The sequence below is a fragment of the Solanum verrucosum genome, unplaced genomic scaffold (genome assembly GCF_900185275.1).
Source record: "Solanum verrucosum unplaced genomic scaffold, falcon-dt-bn FXZP01000009.1, whole genome shotgun sequence".
In the NCBI taxonomy this organism is placed as follows: Eukaryota; Viridiplantae; Streptophyta; class Magnoliopsida; order Solanales; family Solanaceae; genus Solanum; species Solanum verrucosum.
The window spans coordinates 1,419,023-1,442,308 of record NW_026020231.1 but is presented as its reverse complement, the minus strand read 5'-3'; the positions used below and the strand labels follow the sequence as shown (position 1 = coordinate 1,442,308).

The window sequence follows — 23,286 nt, the reverse complement described above, 5'->3', positions numbered from 1 at the left end:
AATACTGGTAATTACTTAAGAAAGGCCAATTTCCCATTTTGGCACCTCAACTAAAACTAGTTCCTATTGTGTTCTTCAACCCCATCAGAAGTGCCTGTTGGTGTCAATGCCTATGTATTTTGTCTCTGAAGAAAACTATTCCTGTTATGTGTTACTTTAAATTTGATGGTATAAATGTCATATAATTGAATTATGCGTGTTGTTAGCTTATCTGGCTGGATCAACATGTTCATAGAAGTCACTAGCTTCTCTTTTGACAATCTTTCTTTGAAAAATGAAAAAAAAATCTTTTTTGCATCCAATGTTGGCAAAGAAAAAGAGAGATTCTAGACTTAGTAGAATTTATCAAGAAGAAAATGCCCAAGTGAATCAAAACATTTGTTTTTTTTATTATTATTGTACTATATGGAGATTATATTATAAGCTGGGAAAACAACAATTTATAATGAAAGAGAAGTAATCAAGAGAAACAATATTCTCAGCCATGCTTAAAGAAGTACACTGGGAAAAATGAATAATTGAAAGAATTGGATCTTCCTCTCATTTCTAGTGCTTAAACCAAGGGAATATGGGAACTTGAAGTCTCTTATGCCACTGCTGGCATATCCTTGAGCCATGCATCCAAAGGTTTACCAATGGAGTAGACGATGAACCCAATTTCTCTGAGCTTTGATGCGTCAACAACGTTCCTCCCATCAAACACAAATGCAGGTTTTTGCATGTTATCATAAATCCTCTTGAAATCAAGTGTTTTGAACTCATCCCACTCAGTGAGAATGCAGAGACCGTGGGCGTCTTTTGTTGCCTCGTGAGCATCCGACACCACGCTAACTTGCTTCACTCCATAAGGACTCATTGGCTGGAGGTGAGTTGGATGGTCCCAGTCGAACTTTTCCATTGAAAGATCCCTTTGTATTTGTTCCTGAGTGACCTGTGGATCATATATGCTCAAGTGAGCACTGTCTCCCAACAAGCCTTTGCAGACATCAATTGCAGGAGTTTCCCTAGTGTCACCTGTGTCTTTTTTGAAGGCAAATCCAAGAACGGCAATTTTCTTTCCAGAAACTGTGTTAAACATGGAGGAGACCATACGGTTAACAAAACGACTCTTTTGATAGTCATTCACCTTGATCACCTGCTTCCAGTAACTGGCAACTTCTGGGAGGCCATTGCATTCACATATGTAAACCAAGTTGAGGATATCCTTCTGGAAACAAGAACCACCAAAACCAACACTGGCATTGAGGAATTTGGGTCCAATTCGGCTGTCCTTACCAACAGCATTGGACACCTGTGTAACATCAGCCCCAGTAGCTTCACAAAGGGCTGACATAGCGTTAACTGATGAAATCCTCTGAGCCAAGAAGGCATTGGCAGCGAGCTTCGAGAGCTCTGCTGACCAGAGATTGGTGCAGATGATTCTGTCTTCAGGCACCCAATGCGCATAAACTTTTTTTAGGGTCTGGATTGCCTTTTGCCCTTCAGGGGTGTCTCTTCCTCCAATTAGAACGCGGTCTGGATGAAAAAGATCCTGAATTGCGGTTCCCTCAGCAAGAAATTCTGGATTCGAAAGGATCTGATAGTTAATTCCCTTACTGTTATGAGTGAGGATCTTCTCGATTGCCTCAGCTGTTTTAACCGGAACAGTTGATTTCTCCACAACAATCTTATCACTCTTGGATACATCAGCTATCATTCGAGCAGCACTCTCCCAGTATGTAAGGTCTGCAGCTTTTCCAGCTCCAAGTCCTCGAGTCTTTGTTGGGGTGTTAACCGACACAAAGATGATGTCTGCTTCAGAGACATGTTTCTCTACTTCAGTGCTGAAGAAAAGGTTCTTTCCTCTGCATTGCTTCACCACATCATCAAGTCCAGGCTCATAGATAGGCAACTCATCGCTATTCCATGCTGTGATTCGGGCAACAGAGATATCAACAACAGCCACTTCAATTGAGGGGCATTTGAGGGCAATGACTGCCATAGTTGGTCCACCAACATATCCAGCTCCAATGCAACAGATCTTCACCATCTTATCCAGTAGTATGAAACCTGGAAAAACAGTAAAGAACTATATTCAGGACTGATAAAAGTTGCGATATCAAGCTCGTTTGCTCTATATCCTATTTATAACCATAACAGAACGTATTCTCTGCGTGGTCTGATGTAGCGATAGGCTGTAAAGAAACAAGAAATCCATCCAGTAAAGAGCTGTCTAGATGTCATCTTTACACTTGAACATGCATTAGTAAAATGAGAAGCAAAGTGCATCTATTAGAGGAATCATATTCCAAAGAACATCTTTTTCATTTGTCCAATTAACAACCAACATATTCCCCCAGTGTCCTAATCAGTCTCCAGAATATGACATCCATATGTAAATCCTCTGATTAAAGATAAAAAGAGAACTAGATAGACTTCCATATATCTTTTTTCTCATACCCCGGTAAAAAGGGTCGCGTCTACATATTCAAGATGTGTCATTAACTTTTACAAAGCTGATACTATATATTAGGAGTCCTGCAAATAGTTTAGCCTTGCAAGCATCATTTAATGCACAAATATGAAGTATCAAAGCATATGTTACCACCAGCAGTTGACACAGAAACAAAAATGATGACATGATCTTATTAGCAATGCACAAGAATACACAACAACAACAACAACAATAACATAACCAGTGTAATCGCACAGTGGGGTCTGAGCCTATGAGGAGGGTAGATTACACGCAAACCTTACCCCTACCTTGGAAAATAGAGAGGTTGTTTCTGATAGACCTCAGCTCAAAAAAAAAGGAAGCACAAGAATACACAAAGAAGATGCTGAAAATGGATGACAAAGAAAGGAGCACGCTGAGACAGTACACAACAAAACTGAACTAGATTTCTTGAAAAGAGAAGCAAGAACTATAGACCAATAAAAGTTACCTCAACAGGACTTCCCACTAACTTTTTTTAGAAAAGGGGAAATTATCACAAGAGTCTTGATTATGAAATATCAATCAAATGTTGTTATAAAAGGGACTCAGTGATGGTTCAAAGAATTGGGAAGGACCACTTTATATAATGGGCAAAGAGACCAAGGGTGTGCCAATGGACTCTCGAAAACTAAGTAAAGTGCCAAATGTAAAGATTTAAAGTCAGATTTGGAATGTTTAACACGTTTTCAAGAGGGACCTTTCAGTAACTAACAAGGGAAATTCCACCATCTCTGTCTTTTTCCTTGTAGTAAAAAAAGCAAAGACTTAATTGTTGTTTTAGAAAGGTAAAATAAAATAAAATATGAGTTGTTTCTTCCCTTAAGAAGGGGTAGGTGAAGTGACTCATTAATAAGTTGAAACTCAGATAGTCAATTAATTAAGCTATTAAAATTCTCAAACCAAAAAAACACTACATTTTCCACAAATTTGATCTTTTACTCAAAACTCAATTCAAGAATGGATTTTGAACAAAACCCAAGTAGGATATGTTAAAAGGAGTTCAAAAAAAGTATTAAAAAAAAAAGTCTTTGGTTTTCCATCACAAAAATAAAAAAAGTAAAAGAAGTCCATTTACCAAAAGAAAGAAAAATACATTTTTGACAAAATATTTTGATCTTTTACTATAAACTCAATTTTCAAGAATGGAATTTGAACAAAACCCAAGTCAAACAAGCTGTAAAAAAATAAAATAAAATAAATCCTTAGTTTGTTGGAACCAAATTAATTAAAAGCATGAAACCAAATTAATTAAAAGCATGAAAAAACAGAGGTAGCAGGTGCAATTTTCATGTGAAAAATACGTTTTAACCGAACAAGAAAATTGTTTTTTCACTGATACAGTAACAGAAAAAGAAAGTTCAAGAGAATGGTTGTTCAGAAGGGGCATTTGAGTGTGATTAAAGAAAGATTAATTACAGGTAAGAGCATGTATTAAGCATGATTGAGCAAAAATAATTTTTTTTTTATAAAATAAAAAATAAAAAAATTCAAAAACTTGCTTTGAAGGCAACAGAGCCTGAGATCAACGTGCTGGTACCTGAAAAATTGACGTCAAAAAATAAAAAGTTGCTGCAGAAGCTTTAACTTCACTACAAAATAAATTAATTTTGCTTCTTCTTTTTCTTTTGGAGGTCTCAAATATTTTATTTGAGAGTTATTGTTTGATTTTGATTATAACTCTAACATAGAGAACGTTTTGGTTTGAAAATTTTTTAACTAAAAAGAAAAAGAAGATTTATGATAATATCAAAGGTATAAGTTGAGTTTCAAAACTCTTAGAGTAATGCCGTAAGAGGGATAACTTATTTCTACGGAAGGTAGATAAAGATATTTTGATAATAAATTTTATTAAGTGAGTAGCATAAGACAAAAAGGGAAAATTTTTTAAAGGTCATCCAAAATAAGATTCATGTAAAAAATTGTCATATTATTTCATAAGTTATGCCTCATGTCCATAAAAAAATTATGTTATGCTACGGCCTACGTAGAAGTTTGATTTCTAAGATTAAAGACTAAAATTAACCTTTTAAAGCGTTAAAGGATAAATAGTGAAATTAAATGCTTCGACCTTTTAATAATTAGATCCAAAAAGGAAGGGGAAATAAAAGAGACGATAATTAGATGGACTTACACAAAAATAGAAAAAAATATTAATAGGTAAATCGTCCTTCTCCTTCTTGATTAGTAACGCATGGATATTGAAAATGCTTCAAATCAAGTATTATTAATATTAATTAACAGTATGAATAAATGTTAAAAATGATTCATATTTCATTAGATAAATAATCATCCCATTAAAAAGGTATTTAGACAGTCAAATCACGCTAATTAAAGTAATAATTAATGGTACCTAGAGATATTACATTGCACCTTCAAATGCATCTAATAGGTAATATATTTTTCTAGATGAATATACTCTTAATAAGATGAATGCATTAAAGTAAGAACTACTAATGCAAAATTAAGAATCTGATGGCTAATGTATACTTCATCCGTTTTAGTTTATTTGTCTGATTTTAATTTGATATGAAGTCTAATTAAAAAGTAAAGAAAACTTTTAATTTTTGTGGTCTTAACTAAAGTATATAAAATATACCAAAATATCTTTTAATTTTGGGCTCTTAAACGTGTCAAGTTTTTTTGAAGAGGAACTTTCGCATATAGTCAATCAAAAATAGCCTAATTACGCTCCATAACTATAGTTTACTAATTACGATTCGTAGCTACATGTTATAGGGAGGAGAGTGGCGAGCGAGACTAGGAGAGGGAGGAGAGAGGCAAGCGAGAGAGTGGGAGAGAGGTGGATTGTATATGTATATCGGTTAGATAATTGTATATTATACATATGTATTTGTATATTCTGGCGAGAGAGATTGGGAGAGGGAGGAGAGAAGCGAGCGAGAGTGGAAGAGGGAGGAGAGAGGCGAGTGAGAGAGGACAATAATTTGAATAATTCGCATCTCGTTTGTATAATTCGCAGGTATGTTTGTATAATTCACGTGTTTTTGTATAATTGAGTAATATAAAGTCTAAAATTATACAAATATAATAAAACTCGAAATAACGAATTGATACAAACATAAACATATGAACTTTAAATAATTATACAAATTACATTATATAAATTATAGTATACAAAATCCGAAAACTACACGTTTATACAAACATTAAAAAGTTATACACAAAAAGATTGAATGTATATGATGACAAAACTGAAAAACCAAAGGAAATCATCGTCATATACAAATACAAACCATCGTATACAAATACAAATTAAACAAAGAATTGTTAGTTGCGAATTATACATATACAAACGTGGCCAATTATACAAACTTGAAGTCAGCCCACGTAATTAATAGTTAATGTTAGTCACGAGTGGTAATTATAGCAAACTATAGCTATGATGAGTAATTAAGTAGTATAAATTTGCTTAACCGCGTAATTTTCCCTTTTTTGAAACGAACTAGAAGGAAAGTAACACAAATAAATTAAAAACAAAGGGAATATTTGTTTCCTTTGGGATCTGAATATATAATGGTTCTATTTCGATAGTTGTGGTCCTTCACCCATAATCAAATATCTTGAGTTCGAGCTTTGAGGATGAATTTTTTTTTTGTTGGGAGTGTTATTCCCAAAATGAGTTCTACAGGCTACAATAAGCTATTCAAATTTAATCAATTTTCAATGCAAATACTATTGAATGGAAAAAAGAAGAAGTGATAGCTGATAATATTTCCCTATATAAATAAAGCCAAGTTTTTGGTTGTCATTGTACCTAATTACTGATCATAAGTATAATTAGAATCATGAAAAGTCAAATATTTTTAGTTCTTTATGATCTATGAACCATATTATTATTATTTATATCTTATAAGTGCCAAAAAAAAACTCAAAATATTAGTATTTTTTTTATTTCACGTTTACTATGCATTTGGCTTAAAATAAAATAAATTCAATTGGTCCGAAATTATTAATAGGTACTTATTTATTTTATCTACCATGAAATTGAAAACTAAATTCAAAGTATTTCTTTTTCATTGTTGTGTTTCTGATTTTCATTCCAATCATCAAGCTTTACTTTTTCTTTTCTTTTTATAAATTATTTATGGCGTGATGAATTAATAAATATTTGGGACCTGTCTTGGGGTTGAGTTATTCATCATATGTAGTTGGTCTAGTTGAGTATGTTGATTAAAAAAAATGCACCAATTATTCTACTTCTAGTAATTAAAACAAAAATAGTTTGGTGTACGAAATATATTGCGTTAATATGATTTGGAAAGGGTCGTGCATCCTGAGGGATATGATATAAACAACTTACCTAATATAAATATTAGTGGTTATTTTCATGATACAAATCAATAACCTATAAATCACACAGAGATAATTTTATTGTTACTTCGAGTTCCGTTAATAAAAGAAAATATTGTCAGTCAAATATATAGAAGGAGAAGTAAAGCAAGAAGTACAAGAAACGGCTGCATGTGCCAATTGCTTTAGCTTTCAAGAACAAGCTATGGCATGATCATGGTCCTTGCCGTCCTATCGTCCAATAAGAATTCTTTAAACAAATAACGGATTGAATAATACTATTTAATTTTTTTCCCGGTGTGTATAAATTATGGAAAAATTCAACAAAATATGCCATTCCTTTAGTAAATTTTCGATTAGTGGCACACCTTATAGCAAGAAAATTAATTCCTATTTATCTTTGATAGAAAAAGTAAAAGGTTATTAGAAAGAATAATCAATGTTAGAAATGACTTTTGTCAAACCCTTCCTTTATATCGATTAAATAATTGTATTGACTTTACTTGTTTGATCAAGTCAAATCGTTATTGTAAAATTGGTCGAATTGACTAAATGTCACTAGGGTATTTTATTGTTAAAATTGAACTATGCTCAGTTTTGACTTTCTTCCAAATGTTAAGAGAATGTTACGATATCGATCGCTTGATATTTGTTATGATCATATGCAGAGTACTACGTCAATTTTGCATTGTTTATTTAAACTAGAGAGAAAACAATTGTATAGGGTACATTTAAATTGAGTGATGTCATACAACAATTTCATGTAGTTAAAATAATAAAAATAGATCAGCCAACTCAAAATAGAAGAAATGGGACTGATATAGAGGAAACAAAAATTAAAATGGCGAAAAACTATTAACATTCGCCTCTTCACTCGAACACTGACTAGTTTTTGTTTTATACAAACAAGCATTCTAATTTCCATATACAGTATATTTACACGTGAAATGAAATAACCTGGAAAAAAGAGCAAGAGTTGGGGTTTTATACAAAACTATGATTTACTGCTGCAAACTAACAAATCACTGTGCTGCTGATATCTAAGAGAGTCTGATGGCCATTTCTTGAAGAAGTGCCCGCTTCTGTGAAGCGTCAATTACTTTATTGGATTCGGCATTCTCAAGAACATCCGCAATTATTGCTGCTGCATGACCTAGAGGTTCTTCTGCTGCTCTCTTCAGCATGAAGGCCTGTAATTCAGCAGCAAGGACACATTTTAGATAATGTAGCAGTTTTGAGAAATTCGACGAGAAAGCCTCCTCAACTTTTGGCTAAAAAAGAAAGACGCAAAGAATATGCAAGTGATGGGATCGACCTGTCCATGATGAGTAATTGTCAATGTACATGGTTGCTGATACCAAGGTTCACCATCTATTTGAACAGGAAATGCAGCAAAAAGATGAATTTTGATCAACTGACCCTGTGCTAGCCTCCGAGCTTTGGAAAGCCCCACCTGTTTGCACGAGCAGTAACCTTATCACAAAGGAGTGAAACTAAAAGGCAGCGGAATATCAAATAGACAAATCATGCCAGGTTGACATCTAATTTGGCGATACAAGAAGCAAATTGTTGTGTTATTGAATTAATATCTATACATAAGCCAAGAGACGGACACATTTAACCAGGAATAAATTCATTCTTCAAAAATAAAGAGACAAATAACCATCAAAAAGTGCTTTACCCTTAAACATCTGCAAACAAATACCTAAGTTGAAGCTAGTTTAACACACTAGAAAATTTCCTCAAGAACCATGGAAATTATTTTTGCCACGTTAATGTGTGTAAAATTGTTTCCTACATACCTGAAGCTTCCCAAGATGCCACGTCCCAGAAATGCCAACAACCTCCAGCATCTTATCATGCATCGATTGAGGATCAAAATTGTCATAGTGTTCATCTTCATTCTGCCACAAGTCTACTCCACCCATGTAGCTACCAATATTGGCAACAAGAACACCTTCTGCATCCTAGAGATCAAGTCAAAAAGTCATAACTCGTCATTAAAGATAAATAATCTTTTAGTTACTTAAGTAGTTTCAAGACTGCGATTACTCGCTAAACATCTCTAAGATGAAAACACTGAATCATCCACCAAATTTCCAATATAAACTTTAGCACCTTTCCTCCACGATGGAAGATTTATTAGTAGTATTTTCAGGGAGTTGAATTATACTTTCACATCTATTAACTATGAAATTTGGAAAAATATAAACTGAAGGAGTCACATATCAAAGCACTAAAAAAAGCAAGCATTCATAGCTCAAATGTATTTTCCACAAGGACAGTTAAGCCTTTCGACACCACCTCGGGAACTTCAATCTCCACACCATCAACCTCCACCCTAACTTGCCATGGAAAATCCGCAAATGTCCAATCCATGATACTCCTGGCACCTTCTCTGGCATAAAGAACTTTGTTCATGAACTGCAACATTGTTGCAAAGAATTTCAGTCACGAATGCATATAAAATAAAAAGATAATGACATGGAATACAACTCAGTAATATATGCCCAAGAATTCCATACAAATGCCACATACAAGACTAATACACAAATGATGCAGTTCACTACATAAAAAGAAAAAAGGAAACTATCATAGGCAGCAAATCTTAACGTAACAAAACGGCATACGCAAAACCACATTATTAGCCAGTACAGGCCTTGACTACCCAGCTCAGTATACAGACAAATAGGGGTGGACTTAGCTTGCTATTATACTCTTGGTGTAGAATTTATTTCATCTTCATGGAGGAGGGTGGATTTGTCTTGCTATTAAACTTTTTCCAGTATATCCTTATTTATTTTAATGTTACACAAAGGAAAGTAGACCGGATGCTCTGCACTTCATCTTAGTTCACCTGGCTTTTATTTTTCACATGATTCATATCATCAAGTGCACCCATTCCAAATTTCAGCCCAATCAAATGATCGACTGCTTCTAATATATCTCGGGGTAACAAAAATTTATTGTTCTGGGGTATATCAAGGTTCCATCTTTGGTTTATATTTCGTCGACCAATCCTTCCTAACTCACATCTTTGTTGAAGAATCTCTTCTGTAATTACTTACATAAGGATTCAGAAAATACCGGATCACCACCTAGTCACCTACACAGGCAAATTGTTGATAAAACTCCAAAGTGGCACTTTCTTTTGACCCAATTTTTTCTCTCCTTATCCCTCAGAAAGGAGAAAAAAAAATTAAGACACAAAACATTTTCTAGAATTTATCTTAGATCCCATAAAACTGATGATAGAACTAGAATAGATATGCACAGTTTGAGGATCGTTACATTATGGCCTTCCTCTCAATCCTTAAATACTCAATTTATGTCTGAGGCAAGGTTTGAGCCCATGATGTGCACCTAACCCACCAACACACCGCTAGATCAAATCCCTGGGGACGATAGCAACAGAATGACCAATGTAACAAAAGGAGTCTATCCAGAAGAAGCATGAAAAGTTAACTGGTCATCAGCCGGTAACAGTGAATCCATTTCACAGAACAGGTCTACTCATTCTAACATGCTTTAGAGAAAGCAGAGCATACAGAAACATATATATCACCAACCCCTCAAAGGGATTGATAGTAAGAGTGCAAAGTCAGAAGATTTGAAGCTATCAAACAATGTGCTATTCAATAACCCAAGATACTCGGTCATAAGTATCTTCAAAAATCGATGAGTATCACAAGCGTGCAGATATGCTCATAATCCTGACATTGCCAGAGTGTCATATAATGTCAACACACTAAACCAAACAGGGAAGCTTTACAGTTGGCACCATAATACATGAACAGGGAATGTGCACATAGAATTCAGGGCTATAAAATAGAAACATCAAGCTGCAGGTTAACCATTCTGCATCTGAAGTACGCTAGGACCAAGATATTGTGCAATAGAAGTGTTATATCTCATCTTGACATAGACGAAAAACACTTGATATGACGAGAAAACATCCACCCTAATATAAAATGACAAGAAAACATCTAGGTCTGAGATATTATGGTAGCTACGTCCCACAAATCCAGATTCTTCTTTGAAGAATTCCTTCTTAACCAAAAAAAATCCAAAAAGTGTAGATCTACTTACCTTATTTGAAGATAATGTCATACAGAACCCAGTGGTGGAGCCAGAAATTTCGCCAAGGGTGTTTAACCTTTAAAGAGTCGATAATTTTTTAGCGGAGTGGGTACACAAAACATTTTTTTTTTCCGATGAGTAGGTGCACAAAAAATTCTGTGTTTTTTTGTTTAAAAAGAGATTTATATTAAAAAATATAGCTAGTGGGGATCGAACCCAGACCTCCATGAGGTGAACGAGTGCGCCTACCACCAGACCATCTGCCTTTGCTGTGTCAAAGAGTGTTCAATTAATAAATATCCAGATATTAGACTATATTTTGCCTATATACCCAATATAATTTTCCGACGAAGGGTGTTCATTTGACCACCCTTACTAGGCTGTAGCTCCGCCCCTGAGAGAACCTTAGTAACCAGGTTGACTCCGTGAAATTTAATTGGAAGAGATGACTGTTACAAGCATATAAATCTATCCACAGTAATTCCATATGTGAACAGTTCAATGACTTTCATTTCCACATACAACAGAGGCAACTAATATCAGGAAGAAATATGGTGAAACTACAAAGAAACTGGGTCGCGAAACCCCCTCAACAGGAATAAGAACACTCTGGAACTATAGCATAAACCTAAGCCTACAGTAAAGTTCACTCATGATGTTGTATGGGGATATGTGAAGGTTTATCATCACTAGATTGACTATCATAGCACAAGTTTGAAGCTACAGACAATTCTTTATCAAACCAAATTTGACAACCCAAATTTGTGTTCAGATGCTCTTGTGGAACATAACTTATGGTTTACATGGCAACTAATTCGTTTGTTTTTTTGCAAACCAAAACCAATTTTATCATGATGGTACACATATAAGTTCATCATCACACATATCGACTATCAAAGCAATAGTTGAAAACTATAGGCCTATTTCTTTATCGAACCAAATCCACTAACCCAATTATCATGCTTCACATGATCTTATGGAACATAATCTGCATACCTGATTGTAGAACTTCTCGGGGTTTTCCTCCCTCATATTATGGATTTCTAATGCAACCTTTGCATCACAACCAACCCCTGGAACATCAACAGGGGACACTCATCAAATTTTGCAAGGAAATAATAATAGAGAATAATATTGAGAAGTGAGACACTGATCTTAATATGCTCCAGTGATGCAAATTTAATATATTGTTTGCCGCTTAGAGAAGATCAGTCACCATACCAAGATAGTTGTTCAAGAACTTTGGGGGTTCAAGCAGCTTTCCCTGCTGATTTACTATAGAAACTTTCCATCGATCAAGGATAGTTACTGCTGCTTGTTCTATATCATGCAAAAGTGTGCAAAGACCACCTTGTCTCTCAACTGACCCTAAACCACCTCCCCAGGAAAGAACTCGAGCCAAATCATTTCCCGTCCCGGCGGGGAGTATTGCCACCGGTGGAGGAGAAACATAGTTTTGTTTATCTATGGTATCCAATACCCAGCCAACAGTTCCATCACCTCCACAGACAAGAATCCGGAAGTGTGGCACTGTTCTGAAAAGATGCAGACCAACTTCCGGTCCTTCTGTTGAACTCAACTCAACGACCTAAGTAGCATATCCATGGAAAATCACAGATCAAAACACTGGCTCGCTGGAAAATATTCATGAATCTACTTAGAAGTTAAAACACATAAAAGGTATTTAAACAGAAAAGATAAGTTGCATCTTTAATGACGTTCTTAAGGCATTATCAAGTCGCATAAAAAGGAAATTAGCAAGCCGGACACACCGAAACCTGGTAAACAGTAATGTAATCATATAATGCCATATTTATTCTTTTCCTGACAAGATCTACCTCCATTCACCACAAGACCAAGAAAAGAGTTAGCTTTGATTTACAACTGTATTAGTAGTATGAAAAATATCTTATGCAGAAAAGTGGATTTCTTTAATGACAAGTTGCATCTTTAATGACGTTCTTAAGGCATTATCAAGTAGCATAAAAAGGAAATTAGCAAGCCGGACACACTGAAACCTGGTAAACAGTAATGTAATCATATAATACCATATTTGTTCCTTTTCCTGACAAGATCTACCTCCATTCACCACAAGACCAAGAAAAGAGTTAGCTTTGATTTACAACTATATTAGTAGTATGAAAAAATATTTTATGCAGAAAAGTGGATTTCTTAGTTATATGTTTAGATAAGTCAATCTTTAATAATGAACATTATTAGGTGGCACACAATTTACAATAGTCCATAGAAATGTGTCAAAACACTTTGTAAAGCATGGGGAGAAAAAGAAGACTGCGCATAAAATAAGACTCGTGGGATTTTTTCCAGCAGCTACAAGCTCTCTAAGCCATTTTAAGGACAGAAGAATCAACTAACAGCCTAGGGTGGTAACATTCCCTAAATGTAATTGTTGTGTTGATTGACACATCTCTACGCACGGATAAGATAGCAAGTAGTTCATAAGATGGATGCTAAAAGAACAGTGACTAGATAAGGAGCTTCACCTCACCTGAACTGGGTTTAATAGAAGATTCAACCGCTGCCTAAGTGAATCTCCTCGTTGAGCTCCACTTTTCTTGTTTATAAAAACTAGCAGAGGTCTGGCATCTGGAGGCAAATCAGTCAATTCATATTTCTGCCCTATTAATTGAGATTCATCCTTCTGATTAATGGATGAACTCCTCTTGAAGCTGGGTATAGATATCAACTTTTTAACACCACTGTCTTGGTGCTGATCCGCACCTTCTCTATTTACACCACTACTGCAGTTTTCATCTATATTACCATTACCATTCACTTGATGAGAATCAGCAGTGCATTCAGTAGTTGTGTCCCCAACAACATCACCATTGCTTGTCTCTGCAGAGGTCCCACTCTCATGTTTCTCTTTACTGTGCTTATATTTCTTGCTTTGACTTATTATACTAGCACGGACTGAAGAAGCAATTTCATTGGCACCTTGTGTGATAGAACTCAGCAGTCCTCCCCTGTTAAACTCTTTCACATAAAGTGGCGATAGAATAAGCTTTCTGAAAGGGCCCAGGTCACATATATCACCTGTTTCATTGAACATATTGGCATGGCAATCAACATGAACTAGGCGCTGACACCACAAGCAACACCATATAGGGGACCCACCAAGAAATGAACTTGGCTCTTCACAGTAGCTGCAGAAATAAGATTCATCAGGTTGATCAGCTACCTCTGTCCAGCGCACTGCCCACTGATGTACCACATGTGGGTATCCAAACATAGATGCACATTTACAATCCTTGTGAGCACTCGATGAGCAACTCAGATGAGCTGCTGCACCACATATGCTGCAACGATTAAAAAATCTTTCTGAAGCAACAATTGGACCAAGAGTCTGAGATGGAGAAATGGACTTCAAACAGACACAGCATTTTAAACTTTTCCCTCGAGAAACGGTCTCCAAATCCCAAGTATGAGGAGCCGCAGGGACCTTATTCCTTGTTTTGGGGTTTTTCTTTGACCTGGCTATGGCTTTCATCCAACTACCATTTATGTTTCTTCTCCACTGGAAAGCTGTGTAAAATATAGTTAAAATTCCTACTAAACCAGCAATTAAACAGGAAAGAATAAACAGAGGGGATTCTGCCATCTCAGAAGGATTTTTGCTGATCCAGCTAAGAAGTGGAAACTCTGATTCTCTATAATCTTCCATTTTGGAATTCTATATTTCCATACTTTATACACAATTACACATATGCTAGTATAAATCTGAACCTAGATGAGCATTAGGCTACGAATAATAGCATCATGCACCTCCTTAACACTACCACAATCTAAAGCCATGCTGGCGTTAGTTTCCTCTGCCGAGTTTCATTTTTCCCCAATGATGCCAAACATATTAGCTTTTACTATTAAGTATAAGCAACCAACGACAACACTTGGAAACCTTTGTCCACAGATGATGATACTTCAATTCAACACATCCTTGGAATCCTGCTTAAGTTCTTTTAGACCCCTGAAGGGCCCTAACCCTTTGAATCAACACAACAAGAAACAAAAAATAACCTGCAAAAGAAAAGAAAAACATTTATATCAGACAGTACCCAGAAACATTCCACTAAACCTTAGCTGCGATCATGTAACATTAGCATAATTCTGGCCAAGGGAAAAAACTAAAACATGAAATACATTTACCAAATATTAACCAGAAAGTAAAACTATTACTATACTGCATAGCTCCCAAGGGTGTAGTCTAGTAAAGTGGATTGAAAACCATGAGTTCTCATGTTCAAATGTAGCATAGACAAAAACACTAGGTGATTTCTTCCTACGTCTCCTAACATTTTATTCATTTTTCATGACCGTAGTGTCCGGGCCAGCTTTTGCGCACCTCGACTAATTAATTACACAGATATCTAGTGTAACTAATCGAGTTGGCGTCCAAACACCAGTCACAAGGGGGAAAAAAAACTATTATACCGCATAGACTATTACAAGTAATCTTTTGCACGAGATTGCACTTCACAACTATCATTAGCATTGAAGCAAAAACGCTGAACTTGCTTCTCGAGCTAATTGGTTGATCAGAGAAAAAGCAGATTGGTGTAGCGAATTGATAAAACAATTTCCGACGAAATTCCTTAGAAATGATGGAAAATCAAACCAAAAAGTAGTTATACTGATATATTATGAACGAACCGAGAATCAGGAAATGGCTCAAAACGAAGAAAGTAACGTGATCATATATAACTCATAGTTCGTCAATAACATGTCAATCAATTCAGCAAAACCATAACAAATTGGTAGTTAACAACCTCTTACCGAATTAATTAACAAAATTTGAAAGAGAATTGAATTAGCGTCGTGCTCTGTTTGTTCCTCTGAACAGAATCGTAGCTGCAAAACCCTAGGCGTTTGAAGGAAAAATGGAGAATCGGAGTCCAAATCTCTTTTTGCTTTAATCAAATGCAGAATTTAGTCCTCCTTTTTAATTTTGATTCGGTTATTAATTAAGTGTTGGGCAACCAACGGCTTAATTATGAATTTTATTATTATTATACAAGTTTCTAGAGTGCCCTTATGTATATTCCTAATCCTACCTCTAGAGCAGGGAGCGATGCATCGGAGATCCACAGGGCTACACGTGTGGATTCTCTCAGAGTGTGTCGACACTGGAGGGCCCATGTTCGAATTGGGCCCTTGCTCTGTGGATTTATACTGAAGCAACACGTTGAGGACGCGGTACTCATCACCTATGCCCATTGCATTTAAAAAAAAAAAAAATCGTTTTCTAATTAAATCTTCAATTTCAATAAAACCAGTGATTTGACCCAAAAAAAAAAAGAAGATATTTCAATTAACAAAATAAGGTTTGGATAAGTATACAATTGCTTGTGGCACGATCTTCAACTGTGGGATAAGTTATTTTAAACTTGGCAATTAAATGAGAAATCAAAATTTCATGCCTGAATTATATTTTTAATTTCAGCACTATTTTATTAATGTTTCGTATCAAACAATCCTAAGGGTCATTTGATTGGGAATAAACTATTTTGGATTAACTATCTCGGACTAAATTATTTCCGAATAAGTTGTATCAAGATAAGATATTGCATAACGTATATGAAATAACTTATCTCATCACTAAGATATAAATGGTGAATAATTAATCTCATTATAAATTAATACTCTCTCCGTCCAACAATAATTATCCACATTTTATCCTAAATTATCTTACCTTATATCGTATACCACGCAACAAACGAACCTACAGTATAAAATCATTAGGAAAGCGGCAAAAGTATGGCACCAAACGAACCTAAGAGTATAAAATCAAAAGGAAAGCGGCAAAAGTGAAAATGGCAACAGGGAAAGTTGAGAGCATTACGACACCTTCAGTACACTCAAATATCAGTCCAAACAAAGTTTGAAATTACCGCTTCTTCCATTTTTGCATTTTCTTGTGAGATGGGAGTCTTTACTAATTACTACAACTTATTCTTCTAGAAAGAAATTACACTAGGGCTTAAAAGTACAATATTGAGCGTACGTAAACAACCCCGAAACTTAGTTCATAGGAGTTTGGTCAGAACTTTGGACATGTAACCTCTAAAGCTTCCTGCTTTTGGAATCGACTTTGATATAATTTTCAAATGTTCTGATGATTATACCAACTAACCGGTTCTTGGCTTTTAGAAAAGATTTAAACAGTCTACTTGGAAAATGCAATTGAACACTATAAACCCTCGACAATCGTTTGCCTTGATACAATCCATCAAGCTATATTGTTGTACAAAAATACCTCTGCACATTCACAGAACTCACGGAAGTCCCACAAGAACCAAATTGTAACAAGACTCATCAATTTGACAGTTTGAGAAACTTCATCACAACATTTTGAAAATAAAGTTGAAATGGATAAATGTTCCCCATAGGATATTATCTGGTAAAAGATATTTAACCTCCAAGGAAATCTTTCTCTGAACCTAAAATAGATAATGTAAAATTAAAGAAAGTGGTGATCATATATGCAGGATGAGGTGGATAGGCAAATAAGAGTGAGTTATTAAGATATTTTATAAAAAAAGATGACATTTACCTCAACGCAAACACAGAAAATAAAAAAGGCAGCGACACTCGGATAAGAGCAGCCAAAGTAACATTTTGAAGTATTTTAAAGGACAAAATTAGCATACTGATGCAAAAGAATCCCAAGATTGAAAATAAAAGGGCAAAACATGCAGACAAAGATTCAACAATACCCTACACCTATAATAGGTCCAAGCTGAAATTATAAGTTGGCAACAACTCATGTACTCATAAAAACGCCTCCTTTTTCATATCTTAATTGGCAGCCGTAATTCGACCAGCAACTTGATCAAGATCTCTTTGCCCATTGGATGTGATTCTCCTCCCACTGAGTAAAAGGAAATAACAGACAATTCAGAACACTATAGGTATCAGAAACACAATTAACAAACAATGTGACAAATGTGACACTTGATATTCATTTTGAAGAACCCTTGGGACACTTTTTCTTTTTACATTTCTTTATCAGGACATATAGAAGAACAAGAATACAACACATTACAGTGAATAAAGCAACTATTAAACAACTAAATTATTCTACTAAAAAGACGTATCATTACTGAGACACCAAATCTGTGGAGTTCTACTTAACCAAAAGAAATACATGCCTAGAGCAACACCAAAAAAAAAATGCAATTTAATTGTGAAAGAATACGTACCCCTTTGGCTCAAAGTCAATGATGTTCATGGTCTGCAATTGCTGAAGGATGTGGCGTGCAACTGAACCACTGCTCTTGCAGAAATGACGGGGACGGCTGCCATTCCTCTGGTTTCCACCATAGATTCGGCGGAATCCTCCAACCCCAATACCTCCTCTTAAATAGATCTTTCTGGCCATAGAGGCTGTCCATTAAATTCAAATCAAGAGTTAAGAAGAGTCAGGAAACTAAATTTTTAATTCACATGAATCCCTTCTTCAAATAGGTAGATGAGAAAGAACATACCTGCCCTGATGTAGTACCAATCAGGGTCATAAGGAGCAAGTTCCTTCAATTTTCCAGTTTTAACAATATCAGTCCATTCTGGCAGCTCCAACTACAAATATGAAATTAAATAATAAGATTACTATGATTTTTATTCACATCAAAACTAGCATTCAGCAGGAATTCTAGTCCATAAACACAACAACCGAACAATGGATGGGGCAAAAATACAGAGTCTAACCAATAATAATGGGAAGACACACTCTTCTTACTGAAAACAATGAATTGACTTACTACTGGAATATAAAGAAATATTTGCTCTTACATTGAAGCTAGGATTTCAGCCTTGTGGATTCTAAATCACAAATTCAAGTACTAATTAATGGATTCTAAATGTGAGTGTATATAATCAATGAATTCCTCATCACAAATACACATTGAGCAAAAGCTAATGTGTTCTGTTGAGAACGTCCATATCTACGATTTTACATCAGTCTCTACCTTACATAAAAGGCAATCTCATTCTATCACCCTAATACTACACATTCTAAGGCAACCAAACAAGATATAAACAGAGCATATGCCTTCAAACAAAACACAGCAGCAGATTCAAGTACAAATCAGATACATTTTGTATACTTATAACAAGTCTTACAGTCCTTAGACAGAAATCAACACACGGTTATCCATAATTCTAGAGAGCCTAGTAATATTATTCTGCTGAGCCCATTCATATCTATGCTTTTACACAGTCTCTACCTTACATAAAAGGCAATCTCATTCTATCACCCTAAGACTACGCATTCTAAGGCAACCAAACAAGATATAAACAGACCGTATGCCTTTAAACAAAACACAGCAGCAGATTCAAGTACAAATCAGATACATTTTGTATACTTATAACAAGTCTTGCAGTCCAAAAACAGAAATCAACATACTATTTTCGATGATTCTAGAGAGCCTAGTGATATTAATATTTAATCTATAGTATGAACAACCACCTGACTCCCCAAAATCCTACAGTTCAACCACCATATCAAGGGACATTCTAGCCAAAAGTATAAGCAAATAACTCATAAAACATAGCGAACACAAAATAATATAAATGATCAACTTCAAAACATTAAGCTAACACAAAAATTGTACACATAATACAAGTACATCCTGCCCGCTGCATTGCCGGAGAAGAAAAAATACCTTGCCGGAGCGCTTCAGATGCGCGGCGTACGCCTTGACGAACTCATGTGGTGAAACGTCCTTCACATTTCTCGGCGGCTCCATCTTTTTCGCTTCGCTACCTTCTCCTTGCGGCGGCTTGTGCGACTCTCTGCTCTCAGCAAGGGTTTGTATGGTAAGATGGAATCCGGAGCTAGGGTTTAGGTATTTATAGGAACTAGATAGATGGGTAAAGGCCCATTTACGAAGCCCAACATTGGAAACTTAAGTGTTTGTTTGGTGTTCAGTTTATTTTTTTAAAAATAAAATAAATAATAAGGAAAAACTTTAGAATATGGCAAACATCCATATATATTCAAGAAAAATAGCTACGTTTTATTTTTTTTCATGTATATGGATAATTAGACTATAAATAGCAAAGTTAATTAGATACAAATAAATAATTTTTTATATATATATTTAATATAATAAATAAATATTAATAGGAAAGTAATTATTGAATGCCTAATTAATTAAGGCAGGCACATTTGTGATCTTTTCTCATGTTTACCATCATCAAATTTTTTCTCTTTCATCAATATTCATATATCACATATTTTCTGATTTTTTTCCCCAAATTTTATTTAAATTCAAAATCTTTTACATGAGTGATTTTTGTGATTTTACATCCATCGGGTATCTTCTAATTGCATATTTATCTCATTTTTATGAGTATTATATATCTATACATCTACACTTTCTTCTATTTTCATAGGGTTTTGATTGAAGAATTAGTTTATCCATTTCAATGGCTGAAATTGATACTCTGAGGAGGGTTACGAAAAGTATACATTTATAAAATCATTGGATTAACTACCTTCCTTTGAATTGTGTATTACTCAACAACAAGCCAAAATTTCAGGCTCTATTGCTACAATGGAGAACGAAAGAAGATCAAAAAAGGTTAATGACCATATACCCTTAAATTTGCTTGAAGAAATCGAACTTGCAAAATTAGCAAAGAGGCAAAAGGTTCAAAAGTGAAAACTAATCTTGAAAAGGGGAGAAAAGTCAACAATATTGATTCAAGTGGGTGTGAAAAAGAGTCGAGCAGGAACAAAAGGAAAATGAAATTGAGATTTGTTTGTTTGTTTTTTTTTTTAGTTTATGTCATTTACTTATATATCTCAACACATGTATTGTGAGCCATTGTCATTATGGATTATTCTCTTGTATTGAAATTGCTAGAAAAATTGATTTCGTATGTATATAGTTGTTAAAAAATGAGTACAAGAAGAACATGAAAAAAAAGAGATTGAGGGTTCTCTGATTGTCAATTTTGTATATAGTAGAATACTTATATACATGGACATTTGTATTATTATATAACCACAAGTTGAACTGTTGATCTGTGAATACAATTATATTTGAATACATAAGTACTCTGTCAAATTTATAAAGTTGATTAGGGAATTCAAGTATAATTGGATACATCAATACTATATTGTTGGCCTTTTCAAAATTTTACTTAGAAGAATACTTGTACAGTTTGATACCCACAAATTGTATTTGTTTTGCTCGTTTGTCTAATGTATCCATACTTATACAGTTTGATACCCACAAATTATATCTTTTTTACTCGTTTGTCTAATGTATCCATATTTTTGCTTAACAACAGTGTTGAAATGTATCCATAATTATATACATAGATACTTGTATTGTTATATAAGCACAAGTTGAAATGTTGATTTGTGAATACAATTATATCTAGAGATAGATAAGTACTATATCCAAGATAAAAAGTTGATTAGGGAATACAAGTATAGTTGTATCCAACGTAATCATTTTCGTGTTTAACAACAATGTATTCATTGTATTCTATATTGGTGTATTCATTTTTTATTTAACAACTAGTGTATCTATTGCCTTGTAGTTCACCTATTCAAAATTGAAATACTTAACCTTCATTCACAAATTCAACAATTTGCTTACATACAATAACTTGAATTAACAAAAAACAATTTATTAATACATTTACGAGCCAGAATAAGAAATATGGAGACAACGAGAAAATTGAGTATGATGTATCACAATTTTTGTTAAATTGACAAAGAATATGATCTTATATGTCTTTAAATAAGTAATTTTTAGTTATAAAGTTAATTATGGAAGTTGCTCATTGTATGGACATAATGTAAGGATAGTGGGTTATATTTAGTGTCAATTCCTTGTTTAGTTTATTGTATTTAAAGATGTATTAATGTATAAATAAAAAAAATAAAAAAATAAACAAAAATACAACGAAAAAGTGATATAAATTGTAGTCATTTATTGTAAATAACATATTTATAGCTATTGACATTCATTAACCCTATAAATATAGTTATTTTTGTAAGTTGCTCAAAAAATAATTGTCAATATTTTTAGCTAAGCCCAATAGAAAATAATGGAAATCACACTTAACAATTGTTTTTATTGAGTAAATTTTAGGTTTAGCAAACATAAAAATCATATTTGTATGTTATAGTATAGTTTGCATAATTGCGCTTCGTAGCAAATTTTATATTTGCTATGGAGCATGAGATCAGTATAAAAATCGCAGGCAACTTTGATTTGTATAAAATCGCAGGCATTTGATTTGTATAAATTGCAGTGATTTGTATAAATAGGGTGTCTGTGTCTATGAAAATTGTGTTTGTATATGTATATGTTCTTTATGTTTGTATATCTGTATAAAATTTACATTTGTATACAAATTACAATGTATAATTTGTGTTGTATAAAGCCAGAAAGAGAGAAAAGTAAAAGAGAACTGGTAGAGGAAGATCTGTATTTGTATAATTATAAGTGTATAGGTCAAAAATATATGTATTTGTATATACGATTTTCTCTTGTTTTATACAAACGCGAACGCAATTTATACATTTGTGTTTTGTTAAAGTGAGAGAGGCGAGGGAGAGTGGCGAGCGAGATCAAGGAGAGTGTCGAGCAAGATTTTTGGGAAGAGAGGTGAATATCAAGTATTTGCTACGGATTAGAATTAAATGAAATTGTGGTTATAGGATTTAATTTGAATTATTAATTTGCTATTTTATACAATTTCCTTTTTTTTATTTATATGAAATTAAATAATGATTTATCACTTGTATAAATTAAAAAGGTTTTGTGCTTTAATTAGGAGTGAGCATGTTAGAGTATTGAAAATTTCTCATGTATTTTTGATTCATAAAATTATGCTATTATTATTACATCAATTTAATTCGATATGATTTAATATTTTTAAATTTAAGTATATTATTTTGTGGTACGATAAATCTCTTTTCTAATTCTCCTTGCTCTATAGTCTATCCCCATTTTTCTTCTTAAGATAAAAGAAAAATAAAATTAAGAGACAAATTAGAACTATCAAGTCGCAACACAATTAACTGGGTTGAGAGTTCTTTAAGTTTCACGGGCAGAAAAGGATTAGCCTATCATATGAATGGGCCTTAAAATTAGGAAAAATTATATATAATAGCAAACTATTAATTCAAATTAAATGTCATAATCACAGTTTAATTTAATTGTACCTCGTAGCAAACTGTTGCTATTTCGCCTCTCTCCCTTGTGAATCTCGCTCGCCACTCTCGGCAGTCTCTCCATCGCCTCTCTCGCTTTATATTTTCGTCCTATACACTTATGATTATACAAATACATATCTTCCTCTGCCCAGTTTTCTTTTGTCTTTCTCTCTTTTCTCACTTTATACAAACACAAATTATACAATTGATTCTTTTGTAT

The 23,286-nt window shown here is 34.1% G+C and overlaps 3 protein-coding genes across 5 annotated transcripts; all 3 read right to left on the bottom strand.

Annotated features, from left to right (window-relative positions):
• Nucleotides 1-506: 506 nt before the first annotated feature.
• LOC125832497 (UDP-glucose 6-dehydrogenase 5-like) lies at nt 507-2,977 on the bottom strand. Of its 2 annotated transcripts, none has more exons than XM_049511651.1 (2): nt 2,925-2,977; nt 507-2,049 (listed from the first exon to the last, which is right to left on the bottom strand). In XM_049511651.1, the coding sequence occupies exon 2, from the start codon at nt 2,027-2,029 to the stop codon at nt 587-589; it is 1,443 nt and encodes a 480-aa protein (XP_049367608.1). In that variant the 5' UTR covers nt 2,030-2,049; nt 2,925-2,977; the 3' UTR covers nt 507-586. The 2 variants fall into 2 exon arrangements, with proteins under 2 accessions (XP_049367608.1, XP_049367609.1); XM_049511652.1 differs by lacking the exon at nt 2,925-2,977 and adding an exon at nt 2,743-2,849.
• Nucleotides 2,978-7,623: 4,646 nt separating this feature from the next.
• LOC125832309 (diacylglycerol kinase 1-like) lies at nt 7,624-14,745 on the bottom strand. Of its 2 annotated transcripts, XM_049511449.1 has the most exons (8): nt 14,615-14,745; nt 13,377-14,413; nt 12,089-12,455; nt 11,864-11,940; nt 9,092-9,211; nt 8,590-8,754; nt 8,103-8,240; nt 7,624-7,977 (listed from the first exon to the last, which is right to left on the bottom strand). In XM_049511449.1, exons 2-8 carry the CDS (start codon nt 14,376-14,378, stop codon nt 7,828-7,830), a joined length of 2,019 nt encoding a protein of 672 aa, XP_049367406.1. In that variant the 5' UTR covers nt 14,379-14,413; nt 14,615-14,745; the 3' UTR covers nt 7,624-7,827. The 2 variants fall into 2 exon arrangements, with proteins under 2 accessions (XP_049367406.1, XP_049367405.1); XM_049511448.1 differs by having other exon boundaries at nt 13,377-14,733.
• A 2,758-nt stretch (nt 14,746-17,503) lies between these two features.
• LOC125832409 (40S ribosomal protein S19-3) lies at nt 17,504-19,712 on the bottom strand. Its single transcript, XM_049511554.1, has 4 exons — nt 19,549-19,712; nt 18,373-18,463; nt 18,088-18,271; nt 17,504-17,756 (listed from the first exon to the last, which is right to left on the bottom strand). The coding sequence occupies exons 1-4, from the start codon at nt 19,630-19,632 to the stop codon at nt 17,684-17,686; spliced, it is 432 nt and encodes a 143-aa protein (XP_049367511.1). The 5' UTR covers nt 19,633-19,712; the 3' UTR covers nt 17,504-17,683.
• Nucleotides 19,713-23,286: the final 3,574 nt, after the last annotated feature.